The following is a 16,554-nucleotide window of genomic DNA, read 5'->3' on the forward strand; positions in this document are numbered from 1 at the left end:
CAGTTTTATCACAATGGAAATTCATATGAAAATTTGTTTTGACATGTAAACTTCACTTGATGTGTATTTGGTTATGATTGAAAATGGTACCAATATAATATCCAGTATGGCCACTATGGCAGTCATTTTGAAAATTCTGTTATTGTTAAATCCAGGGGCCCAGAGTGGCCGAGTGGTCAAAAGCGCTCACTGTTATGGATCACTGCCATCTCACCTCTGTCTGCATGGGTTTGAGTCTCGGGTTTGGCCTATGTGGGTATGTGAGAAAGCTTGCCAGTAGCTTATTGTGGGTCGGTGGATCTTTCCGGGGTTTTCCCGGGTTCTTCCTCCACCATTAATACTGGCCGCCATGTATAGCCTATCTTGTGCTGAGAAATGGAGTTAAACCCCACAACAACAACAACAACATTGTTAAATCCTCTAGGATGGATGGTCATATTCAAATCTGATTTTTGGCAAAAGAATTCTATTGTACAGTTGGTCTTTAATGAAAATGGTGCTGATCTGCTGTACAATATACTGGGAGTCACCATGGCCACAGCTATCTTGGAATTCTTGCTGTTGCTACTTCTTGTAAACAGAAAGTCATATTGACATAACTTTTTAGTGTTTTGTTGGTCCTAAATGAAAGTTTTGTCAACCTTACATTCAACATGGCTGCCAGGTGGCTGTCATAAAAATATTGTTTTTGCTAAAAAAATAACAAATGGTTTCAGTAAAGAAATAAACAGTCACATACTGTATTGGACTCCTGGATATTTCTTTCAGCCGGATGATCATTAGTTCCATTTAGGGACTACATGCACTATACTGAACATTTTTATAAAATTTGACTATTGTGTTTGTGCCGGCATTGTACCGAAGTGGATTTTTATCATTTTCTTTCTGCAGTGATGCAGACCGTACTAAAGCAATACATATGACTTGTATCTCACAAAATGGAATATCCAAGGTACAGTGTGGTGTTTATATTTTTAGGTACAACAATGTAGCAGTTTTTTTAATGGTATATTGGAGATATGACGTCTGAAGTTTGTGTAAAATACACCTCTAAGAAAGGTAAAATCAGTGGTACAACCCTTGCAAAAGTTTTTATTTTCATTATATTGTCAGTGCATTGCCAGCATCTGTCAGATACAGTCATCTTCATGTCACTGTGTTGTTGGTGTATTGTAAGTTTCATACCTGCATATTGTTAGGTAAAATATTTACAGTGAATAACAACATCGAAAATAATACAGAAAGATGTATTTAGCCATTCCTTAAAATGGTCAGGTCAGTTGATTTCACTGCATGTTGTTCATTTAAAATTGTCGAGTACAAGAAAATTCAGTCTGACAGTATATACCCAGTGCATGGGAAATAATTTGTTTGTCTCAAAGGAAAAGGACAATACACTGATGACAGTCTAAACATCTAACAAGAGACTGGAATTTGTAGGTTTTCAGTCAGTTGTCTGATATTTTACTGTGTATTACCAGAATATACATTTTCTTGCCATATATGTTACAATTCTATTGTTAGCTACTGCGATTTGAAAAAAAACAAAAAAACCATAACAGCTGGTAATACATTAGTAGCATGAACTGACACTACACTGACAAGGAATGTAGCAACTAATTACACTCTGACAAAACTGTTATTTTTTTGTGTGTTGCCAGTATGTTATCAGATATTGACAACACTGACAAGAAGCCTGTCTAACAACAAAATGACAATACATTTCTAACAGTTTGAACCTTTGACAGTAGATTGAGTTTGCTAAGATTTTCAGTCTGTTGTAAGATATATTTATACCAATTTATTGTCCTAAAGACATTTCTTGCCAGTTGCTCCAAGTTCTTTTTTGCCTGTTTGTTATTAGATGTTGCAGGTCTGAAAAATGTCTAGATCTGATTTGTAACTGTACTTTAAGTTTGCTTTTCTGCTGTATGTGTATTGCCATTGTGATGCCAGAATATGAGAGCAAACTGGCACAAATGCCAAAATATATCCAGTGCCGTGGCAGCCAGTTGCCAGCTACATATTTTTAGTGCTAGTGTGTGATTTGCCATTGTATTGTCAGTTGTCATTTAATGTCTGATACCTTGTTTTGTAAGAGTTACCTCTCTTGCTGAATTTTAGGTATGTCCTCATGGGTAATGGGTTCTTCAGAGGTATGCCTCAAGTAATGTAACTCAAGTATACCTTTTGTAAGGTCTGCCTGAAGTGTATATTCTGAGGCAAACATAATATATAATATGCTGACCAGAATTTGACCAAATTTGATACAAACCTTTATGGCTTCAAGGTGATTCAGTTTTTGAGCAGACGATTTAGAACTGCCATACACTGTAGCTACCATTTCAAAAGTAGAAAACTTTTTAAAAACAGGCCTTGTTGAAATCTGCTTAACACAATTTGACCATTTGACAGGATCATTTCCATACAGAAATTATTTCAAATTTGTATGAATGGTAATAAGTCAATATTTATATGGCATCCATTGTTAAAAACACAAGACCTTTGCAGCATTTCTTATCAAAACCACTGCACAGAATTTCACCAGATTTGACAGGAATCGGCCAGACATAAAATCCTTTCAGTTGTGTACAAATGATGACAATCTACCATACAGCATTATCATCAGTACGAAGACCAAAACCTTTTAAATTATCTCTTTTCTGAAGTGGCACAGGAATTTAAAACAATGCATCCTAGTTTTAAGATCTTTACATTTTATATAAATGGTTCTACAATAGGAAACTCCCGACAACACTTTTAATAAATAATCAATAGAATTTGAAGACATTTTGACAGAAGGCCTCCCGCTAGCCCAAATTTCTTGTAATTTATACTAATGGTGCATGCTGTACACTACAATAAAGACCTTGACCTTAAATTATGTAATGACCGTTCTACCAAGGTTTCAATAAAATTACTTGTATGACCTATTTGACCTCAATATTAGGATGTACAGTATTCAGAAGCATTTCCTGTCATTCCTAACACAATCAGAATATCTCAACAATATTATGTGTAACTTCTTTTATATACAACTGTTTATCTCTGAGTACAAGCAGCTTATATACAGTAGTTTATCTCTGTACAAACAGCTTATATACAGTTGTTTATCTCTCTACAAACAGCTTATATACAGTTGTTTATCTCTCTACAAACAGCTTAGTTTAATATCTAAATCATCTATCAATTCTGGTAATTTCATTTTCATTTTTCTTACAATAGGGACTCATGAAAATGGTAATATAATATCTTTATAAATTTATTCTTTGCTTCATTTGATGGTATGCAGTATTGCATATGTAATAGTTCACATTCTAATCAAAATATATATATGTATGTAGTTAAACCTCCACTTTCAACTGCCTTCCGAATTTAACAACCGAGTCATGCATTACCCATACAAGAAACTTGTTAAGTCATATAGTGTTCATTGCATGAATATTTCTGATTTTTTTTTCCTCTTTGAGATTTAAAATAAGAATTGATGATAGACATTTTTATTGATGTTTTTTATTTGGTGTGTCAAATATTTCGGATAAAATTCATGCATGGAATGCTCAGTCCATCTCAAGAGATGATATATATTTGTTGCTTTATCTTTGACAAATAATGGAAATTTGTGCCTGCTATTTATCAGCCTCCTGTACCTCATTTTGTACAACTGCAGAACATCAAATGGATACTATAGGTTTGTTTAAGTCAAACTTTTAAAGATTTCTTTTATCATTTTTGTTTTGTTTTGTTTAGTTTACTGCAAAATATTGAATGCTTGGCAGCAACTTTTAGTTCTAATGGTCAAAGACCAGAAAAACATACAATGACGGCATTAACCTGACATCCTGTTTTTGTTGGCAAGTTTGTTACAGGTACTAATGTCATTAAGGTTGCAGTAAAACTTTGCAAACACATTCATTCCAACATCTCCTTGATCCTAAATAACCAGATGAAAATGCTTTCTATTTTGTGCTTAACAGCACAGCAACACAAGTAGGTTATTCAGTGCCAAGGTAATTGGAGTAACATGTCTTGCCCAAGGACACAACATGATCGGTGACCCAGGCTGGTCCAGTGGTAAGATTCGAACATCCACCCTTTCAGTTGTGAGTCCAGCATACAAACCATTGACCCACCATGGCTCAAAATGATAATGCTGACCCATCAAAATGATAATACTGACCCTTACTAAAGGGGCAGTAGGGCACACAGTGGGGTCAGTGAGATGGGCATTGAGAACAACAGGGTACAGGGTATCCCTCTGTTACTTTCTAGGTGTGTTACTGTATATGCATGCATACATTTACATGTAAACATTCTTGAAATATAAGTGTGTCATAATAGCAAATTATTTGCTCATTCAAACAAAAATCTCTCTTGGAGTTCAAATGTTTTCCATCTTAGACCTTAGAGGGTGAAGTAATTCCTCCCTAAATTTCTGACCTTGCTTGGACTCTATAGATATTCATGTAGTACCTAAGTATTTCTATTTTTTGGATCCCAGATTATTGGAAAAAGTGTTAAATTGCATTGCCTTTTAATCAAAACATTTCCATGTACTTTTCTAACTCATCGTGTGTTTCTACAATGACTGTACTGATGGGTTCTCATCCCCTAGCTTCAGGTGGAGGAGGGGAGACAACACTGGTATAACATTTAAACACTAAGATTTTTTAGTTTTAATGTAGAATATTTTTATCAGTTTAGAATTTATTACATCAAATTTGAATCATGATCTAATGGGAAGAATTAGATTTAACATAGTTGAATTTCTAATTATATTTTTTAATTTTTTAATTTTGACTCTACTTGTGATAGACCAGGAGAGCTTATGTGATGGTCTGTCTTTCATATTATGTGATGGCCTGTCTTTCATATTATGTGATGGTCTGTCTTTCATATTATGTGATGGTCTGTCTTTCGTATTATGTGATGGTCTATCTTTCATATTATGTGATGGTCTGTCTTTGATATTATGTGATGGTCTGTATTTCATATTATGTGATGGTCTGGTCTGTCTTTCATATTATGTGATGTTCTGTCTTTCATATTATGTGATGGTCTGTCTTTGATATTATGTGATGGTCTGTATTTCATATTATGTGATGGCCTGTCTTTCATATTATGTGATGGCCTGTCTTTCATATTATGTGATGGACTGTCTTTCATATTATGTGATGTTCTGTCTTTCATATTATGTGATGGTCTGTATTTGATATTATGTGATGGTCTGTATTTCATATTATGTGATGGCCTGTCTTTCATATTATGTGATGGTCTGTCTTTCATATTATGTGATGTTCTGTCTTTCATATTATACGATGTTCTGTCTTTCGTATTATGTGATGATCTGTCTTTCATATTATGTGATAGTCTGTCTTTCATATTATGTGACGGCCTGTCTTTCATATTATGTGATGGTCTGTCTTTCATATTATGTGATGTTCTGTCTTTCATATTATACGATGTTCTGTCTTTCGTATTATGTGATGATCTGTCTTTCATATTATGTGATAGCGTGTCTTTCATATTATGTGATGGTCTGTCTTTCATATTATGTGATGGTCTGTCTTTCATATTATGTGATGATCTGTCTTTCATATTATACGATGTCCTGTCTTTTGTATTATGTGATGATCTGTCTTTCATATTATGTGATAGACTGTCTTTCATATTATGTGATGGTCAGTCTTTCATATTATTATCTGTAGTTAGGTCTAAAACTGAAGTGTGATGTGATGTGATTTGGATTTTTAACGTAGCTTTAACAATTTTTCAGTCATATCGCTATGATGTCTGCAATGTGGCAGTTTATAGTGATGTCTAGCACTGGGGCATCATGCGCAGACATGTAGCATGATGTCCCACCCAGTCACATTATCCTGACACCGGGCCAACCAGTCCTAACACTAACCTCTTAATGCTGAGCGCCAAGCGAGGCAGCTGTTAGTACCATTTTTGTAAGTCTTTGGTATGACTTGGCAGGGGATCAAACCCACAACCTCCCGCATCCGAGGTGGACGCTCTAACCACTAGGCCACTGGAGCGGTGTATCTAAAACTGAAAGGTAATTAATAGTTTTTTATGCTGTAATAGTTACTGATAGGTTGAATTTAATGATTCATGTTTTATCTTATAGAATATTAATTCTGTAGCAGTCGTTTTATTCTAAATGAAATATCACCTTAAAGCTGCATTACCTTGCAAAAAATACAAATGTATATATGGCAATTGGACCTGAAATAAAGGGTGAATCAGGGTGAAGGCCTGCACTGTACTATAAATAAAGGGCAGTCAGTGAAGGACTGCAATATGCTAGAAATAAAGGGTGAACCAGGGTGAGGGCCTGCACTGTACCTGAAATAAAGGCCATACAGAGTGAGGGCCTTTACTGCACTAGAAATAATGAGTGAATCAGGGTGAGGGCATAGCAGTGCACTGTACCTGAAATAAAGGCAATCAGAGTGAAGGCCTGCACTGTACTAGAAATAAAGAGTGAATCAGAGTGTGGGTCTGCACTGTACCTGAAATAAAGGGCAATCAGAGTGAGGGCCTTTACTGCACTAGAAATAAAGAGTGAATCAGGGTGAGGGCCTAGCAGTGCACTGTACCTGAAATAAATGGCAATCACAGTGAAGGCCTACACTGTACTAGAAATAAAGAGTGAATCAGAGTGAGGGCCTGCACTGTACCTGAAATAAAGGGCAATCAGAGTGAGGGCCTGCACTGTACTAGAAATAAAGGGGAATCAGAGTGAGGGCCTTTACTGCACTAGAAATAAAGGGTGATTCATGGTGAGAGCCTAGCAGTGCACTGTACCTGAAATAAGGGGCAATCAGAGTGAAGGCCTGCACTGTACTAGAAATAAAGGGGAATCAGAGTGAGGGCCTGCATTGTGCCTGAAATTAAGGGGAATCAGAGTGAGGGTCTGACTGTACCTAAAATAAAAGAATAAGACTGTATCTGAAATTAAGGGGAATCAGAGTGAGGGCCTGTACTGTCAGGTAGATGGGATGCCATGTATATCGACTGGATGATTATCAATATCTTACTCATCATGCATGCATAATATCAGCATGGCACATGTATCATGCATGCATAATATCAGCATGGCACATGTATCATAAATGCAAAATATCAGCATGGCACATATAACTGAATGCACTCATCTCAAAATTAACTTTTGTTCTCAAAACAAAGTGTGGAGCATGTGCTGTCACCTTTCAAGTGGTGCTCTCGGATGATTTGTGACAGGCCCAAAAGGTTCTTCCCAGAGTTTTCCCAGTTTCTTCCTCTGCCAAACATAACAGTTGCCATGTATAGCCTGTCATGTGCTGAAAAATGGCATTAAACTCATAACAGCAAGAACATGACCTAGTTCCTGCTCTTCATCAAAATGTGTATTGTAGACACAATCAACAACTAGAACACTCACTTCATGATACTGCATGTCTACAATCTAAGGAGAGTGATAATTGTTTTCAGATCCCTGCATTACTGAGTGTAATCAACACAATTATGTAATAAGCTACAAAAATCATGCTGGCTATACTAGTGTAAAACTGATTATTTGGGTAAGTACAGCTTGTAGGCATTATAAATATTAATGGCTGCCAATGATGTGTTTGTGTGATGTAATTTTAGTAAATGTGTTTGACCATGTAATGTAGATCATGGTAGTATGTCTTGATTAGTATTTTGTATGCTTGCTTATTTAATGCAGAGTAGTATTTGTTGATTGGATTCTAGCTAGAGCAAACAGAAATCTAATTTAAAATAAATATCACATATAAATTTAAGTAGTTTAGTCAATGTTTTACTCTTCATTGTGATTTGTGTATTTATACCTAATTGCATTTGTGTTATAATATGTGTATTTATACTTAATTGCACTAGGCCAACGGAGTAGAGTGAAAGTACATACAATCATAAGAATGAAATCATGAGAACCAAAAAGCCATAAAATAATAGCCAGAAGTTTTATTTGATCATGATATTGTTGAAAAGTACAATCTAAAGTTAGAAACAGTCAAAATGTGTTATGCTAAATTACCAGAATATATTGTTCAAGGACTAGCTCTGTATTACAAAAATCATGAATTCTGCTTAGGTAATTTAGTTTTTTATAATATACATTGAAATAAGCACTTTTACCAGGTGCTATACATATAAAAAGTTAGTACAATAAATTTAAGTCATATTTATTTTCTAATATGATTCTGTCAGTTTAAATTTAAAAAAATGTGTCATATTGTTTGAAGGGACTGTAGTTACCTTTGTGTTGTGTAAAATTGTTTGATTTTAAGGGTTTCGGTGTCATCAGGCTGAAACAAACATATACTGACTGTCTTTCTTATATTTAAGCTGCATTTGTCTTTGTCTGATCATATAGATTTAAAAATTTTCTGATTTGAATTTCAGGAACCCCCATCAGTGATACAGTATGTGAACCCTGCATTCCTGGCAAGACGTTTTCCAATATCTCCACAAGCATACAACAGTGTCAGAACTGCAGTACTTGCATCGGCTTTGTGATATCAGAGTGCACAACTATTAACAACACAGTATGTGCAATCGGTAATAATGCTTATTATATATTTCATAAATAGTCCCATTTGTTTAACATGGTATGCTACAGGTCAATAAACAGCCATATTGACCAGAGTTAAGTAAAAATATTCACCATTTCATTGTATGGTAATTACGTGCCCACGTTTGGAGAACTACTTTTGTCTACATTGAAAAAAAAATAGTAATGAACAATGACTGTGTATAAAATGTTGACGTTTCCAAAGTATTGCTTGAGAGAAGTTCAAAAACGATAGATTTATTTCTTCAACCGTTTGAGGAAGAGATAAAGTGGAGGGTCAGTCTAGGTTGTGGAAATTTTCATTCAAAATCATATAAGGCACAATACCAAAGTGGCAATGAGACGCAAGAAATGTTAGTGACATACTGACACCAGTACCAGAGAATCGGCCGTATGAGACTGATGATGTTTGGTATCACTCTTTATATAATGAAAATAGCTCTCATCCAAAATGGAACTTTTTTAAAAGAAAATATCTACTGTAGTTACCACAAATTAAGTAAAGAACCTGTGAATAGGTCTACATACAAAGACATTAATATTGCAAGAATTATAGAATTACAAACAGAGAGAGAGAGAGAGAACACATCATTCTAGCATTAGATACACTGTATCAATCAGCAGGTTCAAGAACATACAGTTTCACTTGAAGAGTGCACTTTTATTCAATCTGAATAACATAATTTTATCTCATACTTGGAATCTTGTGAAACAGTCAGCAATTTCAAAGTGAATATCAATCCTTCTTTTAAGGTATTACCTTAGAGCAGTGGGACACAATAACCTCAGTGTCATTTGTGAAGGTTGCTGGTGAAATTAATGTGTGACTTTAGAGTAGAATCATGAATCACTCCATCATGACAAAATCAGTTAACCACAGTCTCCAATGCTAGAGACATGCCACCAATAAAATCCTGTGGATCACAGGAAACAAAATACTTCATCAGTCAAGGCGTACAACTTTAAACTAATAGAAGCAGAAGGAATATTCTTAAATCATGACGCACACGACTGTTCCAAATGTACCCCCCTCCCACCAAAGTACTTCTTCAGCATTATCTATAAACGATCATAGCCCACTCAGGAAGTTTTTCTGGCACATCTTGTACAATTATAGCTTCAGTTTCCATTGATATTTTGAACCATATTTTCCTCACATAAATATTTGTTTCTTATATCAATATTACATTGTTTTTCTCTGGCTAACTGTTTTTCTCTTTAGCAAGCTAAGTTTTGTTCTCAGCTGACACACGCTTTCATAGTAGTAAAATAGTGTATATTAATGTGCAGTGACAGGTTTCATTCATAAATTGAAATACAGTGTACATGTAAATTATGAAACAAAACAAAATTGTATCATTTAAGTTCTATAATTCCTTTTACATAAGAAAACAATTGATATGCTTGTTATTAAATATATAATAAAAAAAGGTTATTGACTGAGTATTGAAAAATATTGGGTCACGTTCATCTGTCATTGGATACCCTTGCAAGCTCAGCATCCTTTTCCCCATGTACTTGGGACCAATCATTTTTAATACTCAGTCAATAACCTATACTTTTTATATTGCTGTTTCCACACTGAAAACTTTGCAGAATTTACCAATCTTAACAGAACAAAAGTATTGGTAATGTTGACTGACCAGTCACATTGATATTAAGGATAATGAAAGGGCAGACAAAGCTATCCCTGTGGTTATCCATTTCTGAATGGATAATTTCATGTACTACATCAAGATGTTTTATCAAATCAGCATGTTCTTTCTATTTGGTTAAACATGAGGAATGAAAACTTCACAAACAAGCTTCATAACATCAAACCCAATACTGGAAAATGGCATCCCATGTATAGAACAAATTGCAGAGAAGAGGTTGTATTGTGCCGATTGCACACCTAGATTCATGTTCCTGACTTATGCCTTGCTCCTAAAGGGTGACCCTCCATCAGAGTGCATACCCAAACTGTGTCCACTGACAATATGGAACACGTTCATGTTGAAATCATCAATGTCCATGGGTTTAACAGTCAGCAAGAATCTGTAAGACAGCACAATGGGTAGTTAGACCCTCCTGCTGCTCTGAGACCCTTGCTTTCAGCTTCCAGCTATAAAGTCCATTCCCACACCTGGCCAGTTAAGCCCTGCCCCGCTCCCCTCCCCCAACAGCTTTGCAAAGGGGGGATTTTGTTGGCTTCATTTGGCTGCCTCTCTGAGAAAACATTAGATGCTTTAGATGCTAAGACCAGGTTGCTTGTGACAATAGCTTCACATGTAAACCTGTTCTCTGTATCCTTCAGCCTTTTGATGGAAGAGACTTTATCAGCTGCAGCTTTGGAACAGTTACTGGAAGCAGGTGCTAAGATATCAGGAGATGTATTGTCTATGGCCACAGTATTGTCATCCGAGTTGCTTCACATTCACAGAGATGTCACTTTGAAGACATCAAAAGTATTGTCAGAGAATAGCACACACCTCCTTAGGGCTGTTCCCTTGGGCACACACCTCTTTGAGACTGTTCCCATGGGCACACACCTCCTTAGGGCTGTTCCCATGGGCACACAACTCCTTAAGGCTGTTCCCATGGGCACGCACCTCCTTAAGGCTGTTCCCATGGAAGCAGAGACTTTGTTCAGAGGCCTAGCCCCTCCCATTACCTTTAAAGATGTTTTAGGACCATCAACTTATGTCTTTCACAGAAGGCAATCGCTGCATGGAACTTTTGTTTATACAACTTAATAATATTAATAATATCTTTTAGGAGTTCTACACAAAGTTTTTTTTCTTTCCATGGCATCTGGAGAACTGGTAGAAAATTATTGGCCATTTGAGTATCTTGCCATCTTGAGCCACTTATTGGTTAATTGATACACCTGTGATCTTTTCTGATTATTAGACTGAGGTGTGACAAAAGAAAATGAAAATTTTGTACAGTCTATGGAATTCCACTTTTCATAGATGATCCATGTGCATTGTTTCTAAAAATTACATACAATAAAATTGACATTTTGGTTTATTTTTATTACATGTCAATGAGTTTCAGAGCGTTGACTATGCACAAAGTCATGATAAACATGTTCCTTATTTTATTCTTGCAACATGTTTGCTAAAACAAGCAAGTTTAATAAAGCACAATTTAATACATGTGAAGTGTGGTCTTTATTACTAGGAAAATAATATCTTAGCTTGAGAAATGTATTATTCTGTGAGAAATTATCTCAAGAGACAAGACTGAGATGTTTAAAAATTTGGAGCCATTTTTCTCCACACTGAGTTATTATAAATATGAATATTTAATTTCCGTCACCATATTGCAGCTCCTGTTGACAAGGGATATGATATTGGATCTCATGCTATAGCTATTGGCCTTGGTGTGGGCATCCCAGGTTTTTTTCTCTGCATAGGATTGGTGCTATTCTGCCTTTACAGATGGAGAGCAGAAAGGTCAGCTTATGTGTCTTTTTGTTGTCTTTACTTTATACAAGTACACCACTCCCTCAATAACACGTGCACAACGGGGTCCAAAAACATAGATCACACTATAAGCAAGGGCACAAGTAATTGAGGGACCTCCATAACATGAAATGATGCCATCCTCTCTGGACATTGACAAAACCACCCAGAGGGGGACCAAATGGTCTGTTTAATGACTGAATGCTTGTTTTAGAATTGCATTGGGAATAATTCTCGACCATGGGGAAATCTCTGAGTGCCAGTTTAAGAATTACAAGTTAACTACAAACTCAGAAACTAGCTTATCTTTAATTAAACATATATGTGAACCACGATTTTATTTCATCAAGTATTCAATTTGCTTGGTTGTCTTTCTATCTTTGATCACAGTTGTGAATGATTATGCTAATTTAAGGTAGATTGATTATATTACATTCACAAAAGAACTATAAGTGTTCGATTGATCACTTGAAATAAGTTGACTGACACACTAATGAGGCATGCTAGCATTACACAGGTAGGATTTGCATGAATTTTAACTTTTCATGTATTCTGCCTGCTTTATTTGATACAAAAGATGTAATTAATGTGGTAATTCATTGCAATACAACAAATATTTGCGCAATCAGGTATCAGAGCAAGGTCGGCATTTAATTAGGTTCTCAGAGAAATGCTCATGGAGTCATGATAGATTGGCATATTTCATGTTTGAATACAACTGGGCACATGGTATTTACAATCACTACACTTAAACTGAACTAAATGTTAGAACTAATACTCAAATTTCAGTTGATAAAAAACCACTTGTTTATTTATAAAATTGCTGTCTCAAGTAGGCGTAAGTGATCATTGATCAAAATTTCATTGCATACTGTTATTTACACTGTACCAAGAATGTTGTTTGGAAAGAAATGTTAACAAAATACATGACTTTTTATTAAAAGTTGATAATTTGATAATTTTGATTCATATTTCCAGGTTATATCCACTGTTTTTGATGATAGAACGAGTGATATATCAAGGTTTCAGTTACCAGTTTTTATCACGATTTTTTCATTTTCAACAAACAGGATTCAATGTTTTGGTCCATTCTAGTAAAAAAAAAGTGATCATGACTGTCTCCAGATTATAAGCAGGTTTGCGAGTTATCAGGGCACAAGTTATCAAAGGAATGGTGTATGATCAATTATGATAATAAAAGTGCAGTTAAATTGTATGTATAGTTAATAGTTTTCAAATTTCATCCTGTTTTGTTTGTGCTCTTTTTATTGTTTTTTTTGGTTCCATTATAAAATTGAATTCTTTGATGAACATGTCATATATTTCTGATGAAAATAGCTAATTTCTAAGATAATGGACCCTGGATCATTCTGAACATTGCTTGGAATGTGAAGGATGAGGGGTTCTCTGAAAACCAGACAAATGGCATTTCATTTCAGACACAATGCACATGTTGCTGACAAGATAATGAAAGAAAGTCATCTTTTTTCTTACCACTATAAAGCCCAGTGATGCATTTGCCACATACTCTATTCAAAGAAAAAGATGTTTGGCTGGGTAGCAAATCAACTATATGCCATGAGTATTTAAAAAGCATGGGAATTTAAGCCATCCAGCTGTGTATGGTATTCAAAAGAATGTATGTCATCCATCACATGGCATGTAATGTTCAAATGAATTTCTTTCCCATGCCATCAAAGCTGTTCAGGATTCTATTGGCATATTTTTATTAAATGGATCCTGGTATTTTGACAGTCACCGGAAAGGTAGATGTTTTTTAGCTTGCTAATGGTTCTACAAGAAAATGTATTAAATGTATTAGCAGAATATCAGTTGGCAGTATTTAAGGTCACCCCAAGGTTATAAGCTTTAAATGTTGAGGCACTCCTGCTAGAGTGTTGCTCTGAATTGCTTAGTAACAATTCTAGCAATTGCTAAAGTGTATTTCAGCCATCCTGTTAATGTGTTTCTTCATACACATTTGAATGAAACAACATCCTGCTTTGACTTCCTTTTTTCAATTGTATTACAGTCTTTGCACCAAAATTTTTAAATATTACTTAAATATGGCTTTTTACAAATTATAAAGCCACTTTTAAATTCATTCAGACTGCATAATTTTGGAAAGTATATTAGATCATAAAAATGTATAAAGGTTGTATACTTTATTTGCTTGACAGTTTTATGTTTCAAAAATTAATTTAGCTTGGTTTCTTCTCTCTTTATTTCAGTTGTAGCCATTATTGTGGTACGTATGATGCATAGTATATATATATATATATATATATATATATATATATATATATATATATATATATATATATATATATTCTGACTGTATTTTGACTTGCACTGGAGTCCACATCAGCTTTTTACATAGTTTGGACTCCAATCTATCTCCTAAAATTAGCATAGATTTAACATCACACTCACTGTTGATGATGTTATTTTTCCAGATTACAAAAATTTGCATAGATTGAAATTCCACAAGATATGAAAATATGGAATAATTCTTAGCTGGATTGTAATTGTGCCTTGTAAATATTTTCATAGATTGAGGATGGGGTATGATTTGTTCCAACATAAACATTGTGAGCGTATAGTGTGCCATTCAAGCTTCTCTTGTTAGTGTCTGATAATGATCTCATGAAATTTGGATCAGAAATAGTTATGTTTGACAGTATTCAGTTTAATATAGACAGTGCAAGTATTGGACATAAACTCCTACCTGAAGAACCTGTTCAACAAGTATAAATCTCATGATGCTAGTGATAAAGATTGGCATAAACAGAAAGCTGAAATTCAGTGTGCAGATCAGTAGGCAAGAACAGAAACTTAGACAACTTGTATTGGCAGCTTCCACAACAGTGTCATGTTATTTCTTACAAAATAAGTGTCTAATCACATGATATATTCAGCTTTGTTCTTCATTTGGGCAATAAAATTATCCTTTCTGCAAAGTGAATTAGCGGCATTTTTAATTGGATTTGAAAACAAGTACAAATATTCTGTACTTGAGGAGAGCTAAGTATTTACTTTAGTGTTTGTCATTTCACAAGAAACTTATTCTCAGGTTAGTGAGCAACCTCCACTCATGTCAAGTTCTTGGCATTAGTTTTTAACTCTGTAATTAGTGTTATGTGTGGCATTTGTAATAGGTTGCCTATTCAAAATGGCACGAAAATTGTACAGTGAGAGGTTCATGAGTGGTTCATCGCTGTAAATCATCTCAGTATAACACAGACTGATATAACATAGATATGGTCATGAATCTTGTTAAAAAGCACCTCAGTTTAACATGTCACTGATAAAATGGGTACTGTCATGGATTTCACAGTAAAACAACTCATTATAAAACTCCATAGTAAAACATAGGTATAGTCAGGGATCTCACAATAAAATACCTCAATATAATACATCCCCTGATCTAACATTGGTACAGTCATGGATCTCACAATAAAATACCTCAATTTAAAACAGTCCCTAATCTAACACTGGTACAGTCATGGATCTCACAATAAAATTCCTCAATATAGCAACCCCTGATATATCACTGGTATAGTCATAGATGTTTCTTTAAAGCAACTCAACACTTTTCATGATATACCGGTGGTATGATCATCAATCTCCCTATAACAAAACTCAGTATAATGCAGACCATGATATAACACTGCTACAATAATGGATGCCATTGTACTAGTTGATTTCTATTTTTGATTTAATTTACCACAGTATAAAGCAAAGATTACTACAATATGTCATTCATTGATGGCTCTTATGAACAGAGATAGTGTATTGTACAACTTGTTGTTTGACTCATGGGTATAAAAAGGTTGTTTTTAACAGCACTCTCATCTTTTGCTTTGGCTATATCATGCTGAGGAAATGGAACTTTTGTGTCTTTTCCAAAGAAACCGTCAGTCTCCCCATAACGTATCTCAAACAGTCAGTCTCCCTATAACATATCTCAAACAGTCAGTCTCCCTATAAAATATCTCAAACAGTCTCCCTATAACATATCTCAAACAGTTAGTCTCCCTAAAACATATCTCAAACATTCAGTCTCCCTATAACATATCTCAAACATTCAGTCTCCCTATAACATATCTCAAGTCAACACAGTCCATGGTATAAGACTGGTCAAGTCATGGACCTGATTGTTCTAATTGATTTCTATTTTTGTGCGTAAGATACCACACTATGCAGAGATGCTGCCAGACCATGGCATTGTGGTTTTCTTGCAAAAATGATAGAGTCAATCACCTTGTAAAGCCCAAATGGGGGGAAGATCATGCAAGTTATCTGTGGTTCACGCAATTTCTGATACCCAATGCATGAATTTAAATTTAGTTTTCAATTTGCTTGATCAGATCATTGTCTTATTTGCCTTGTCTCTGTGTCATGTTGAAACAAAAGATAACAGATTTTTTTTAAGAATGTCATCAAGATGGTGCAAAGATTGTTAAGTACAAAATATTGGATGGTTTGCTGCTAACTGGGTATGGCACAGAAAGTGTT

General features: G+C 35.0%; 1 protein-coding gene across 1 annotated transcript in view; it reads left to right on the top strand.

Moving 5' to 3' along the window:
* Positions 1–16,554, top strand: part of LOC149781289 (uncharacterized) — a 44,744-nt gene that overhangs the window by 15,246 nt on the left and 12,944 nt on the right. The window contains exons 5-7 of the mRNA XM_089934690.1: positions 8,419–8,574; positions 11,901–12,027; positions 14,268–14,284. Of these exons, the coding sequence (XP_089790816.1) occupies positions 8,419–8,574; positions 11,901–12,027; positions 14,268–14,284 (300 nt within the window). The remainder of the gene's footprint in view (positions 1–8,418; positions 8,575–11,900; positions 12,028–14,267; positions 14,285–16,554) is intronic.

This window comes from Sinohyriopsis cumingii, chromosome 15, assembly GCF_028554795.1.
Source record: "Sinohyriopsis cumingii isolate HCF-2022 chromosome 15, ASM2855479v2, whole genome shotgun sequence".
NCBI lineage: Eukaryota > Metazoa > Mollusca > Bivalvia > Unionida > Unionidae > Sinohyriopsis > Sinohyriopsis cumingii.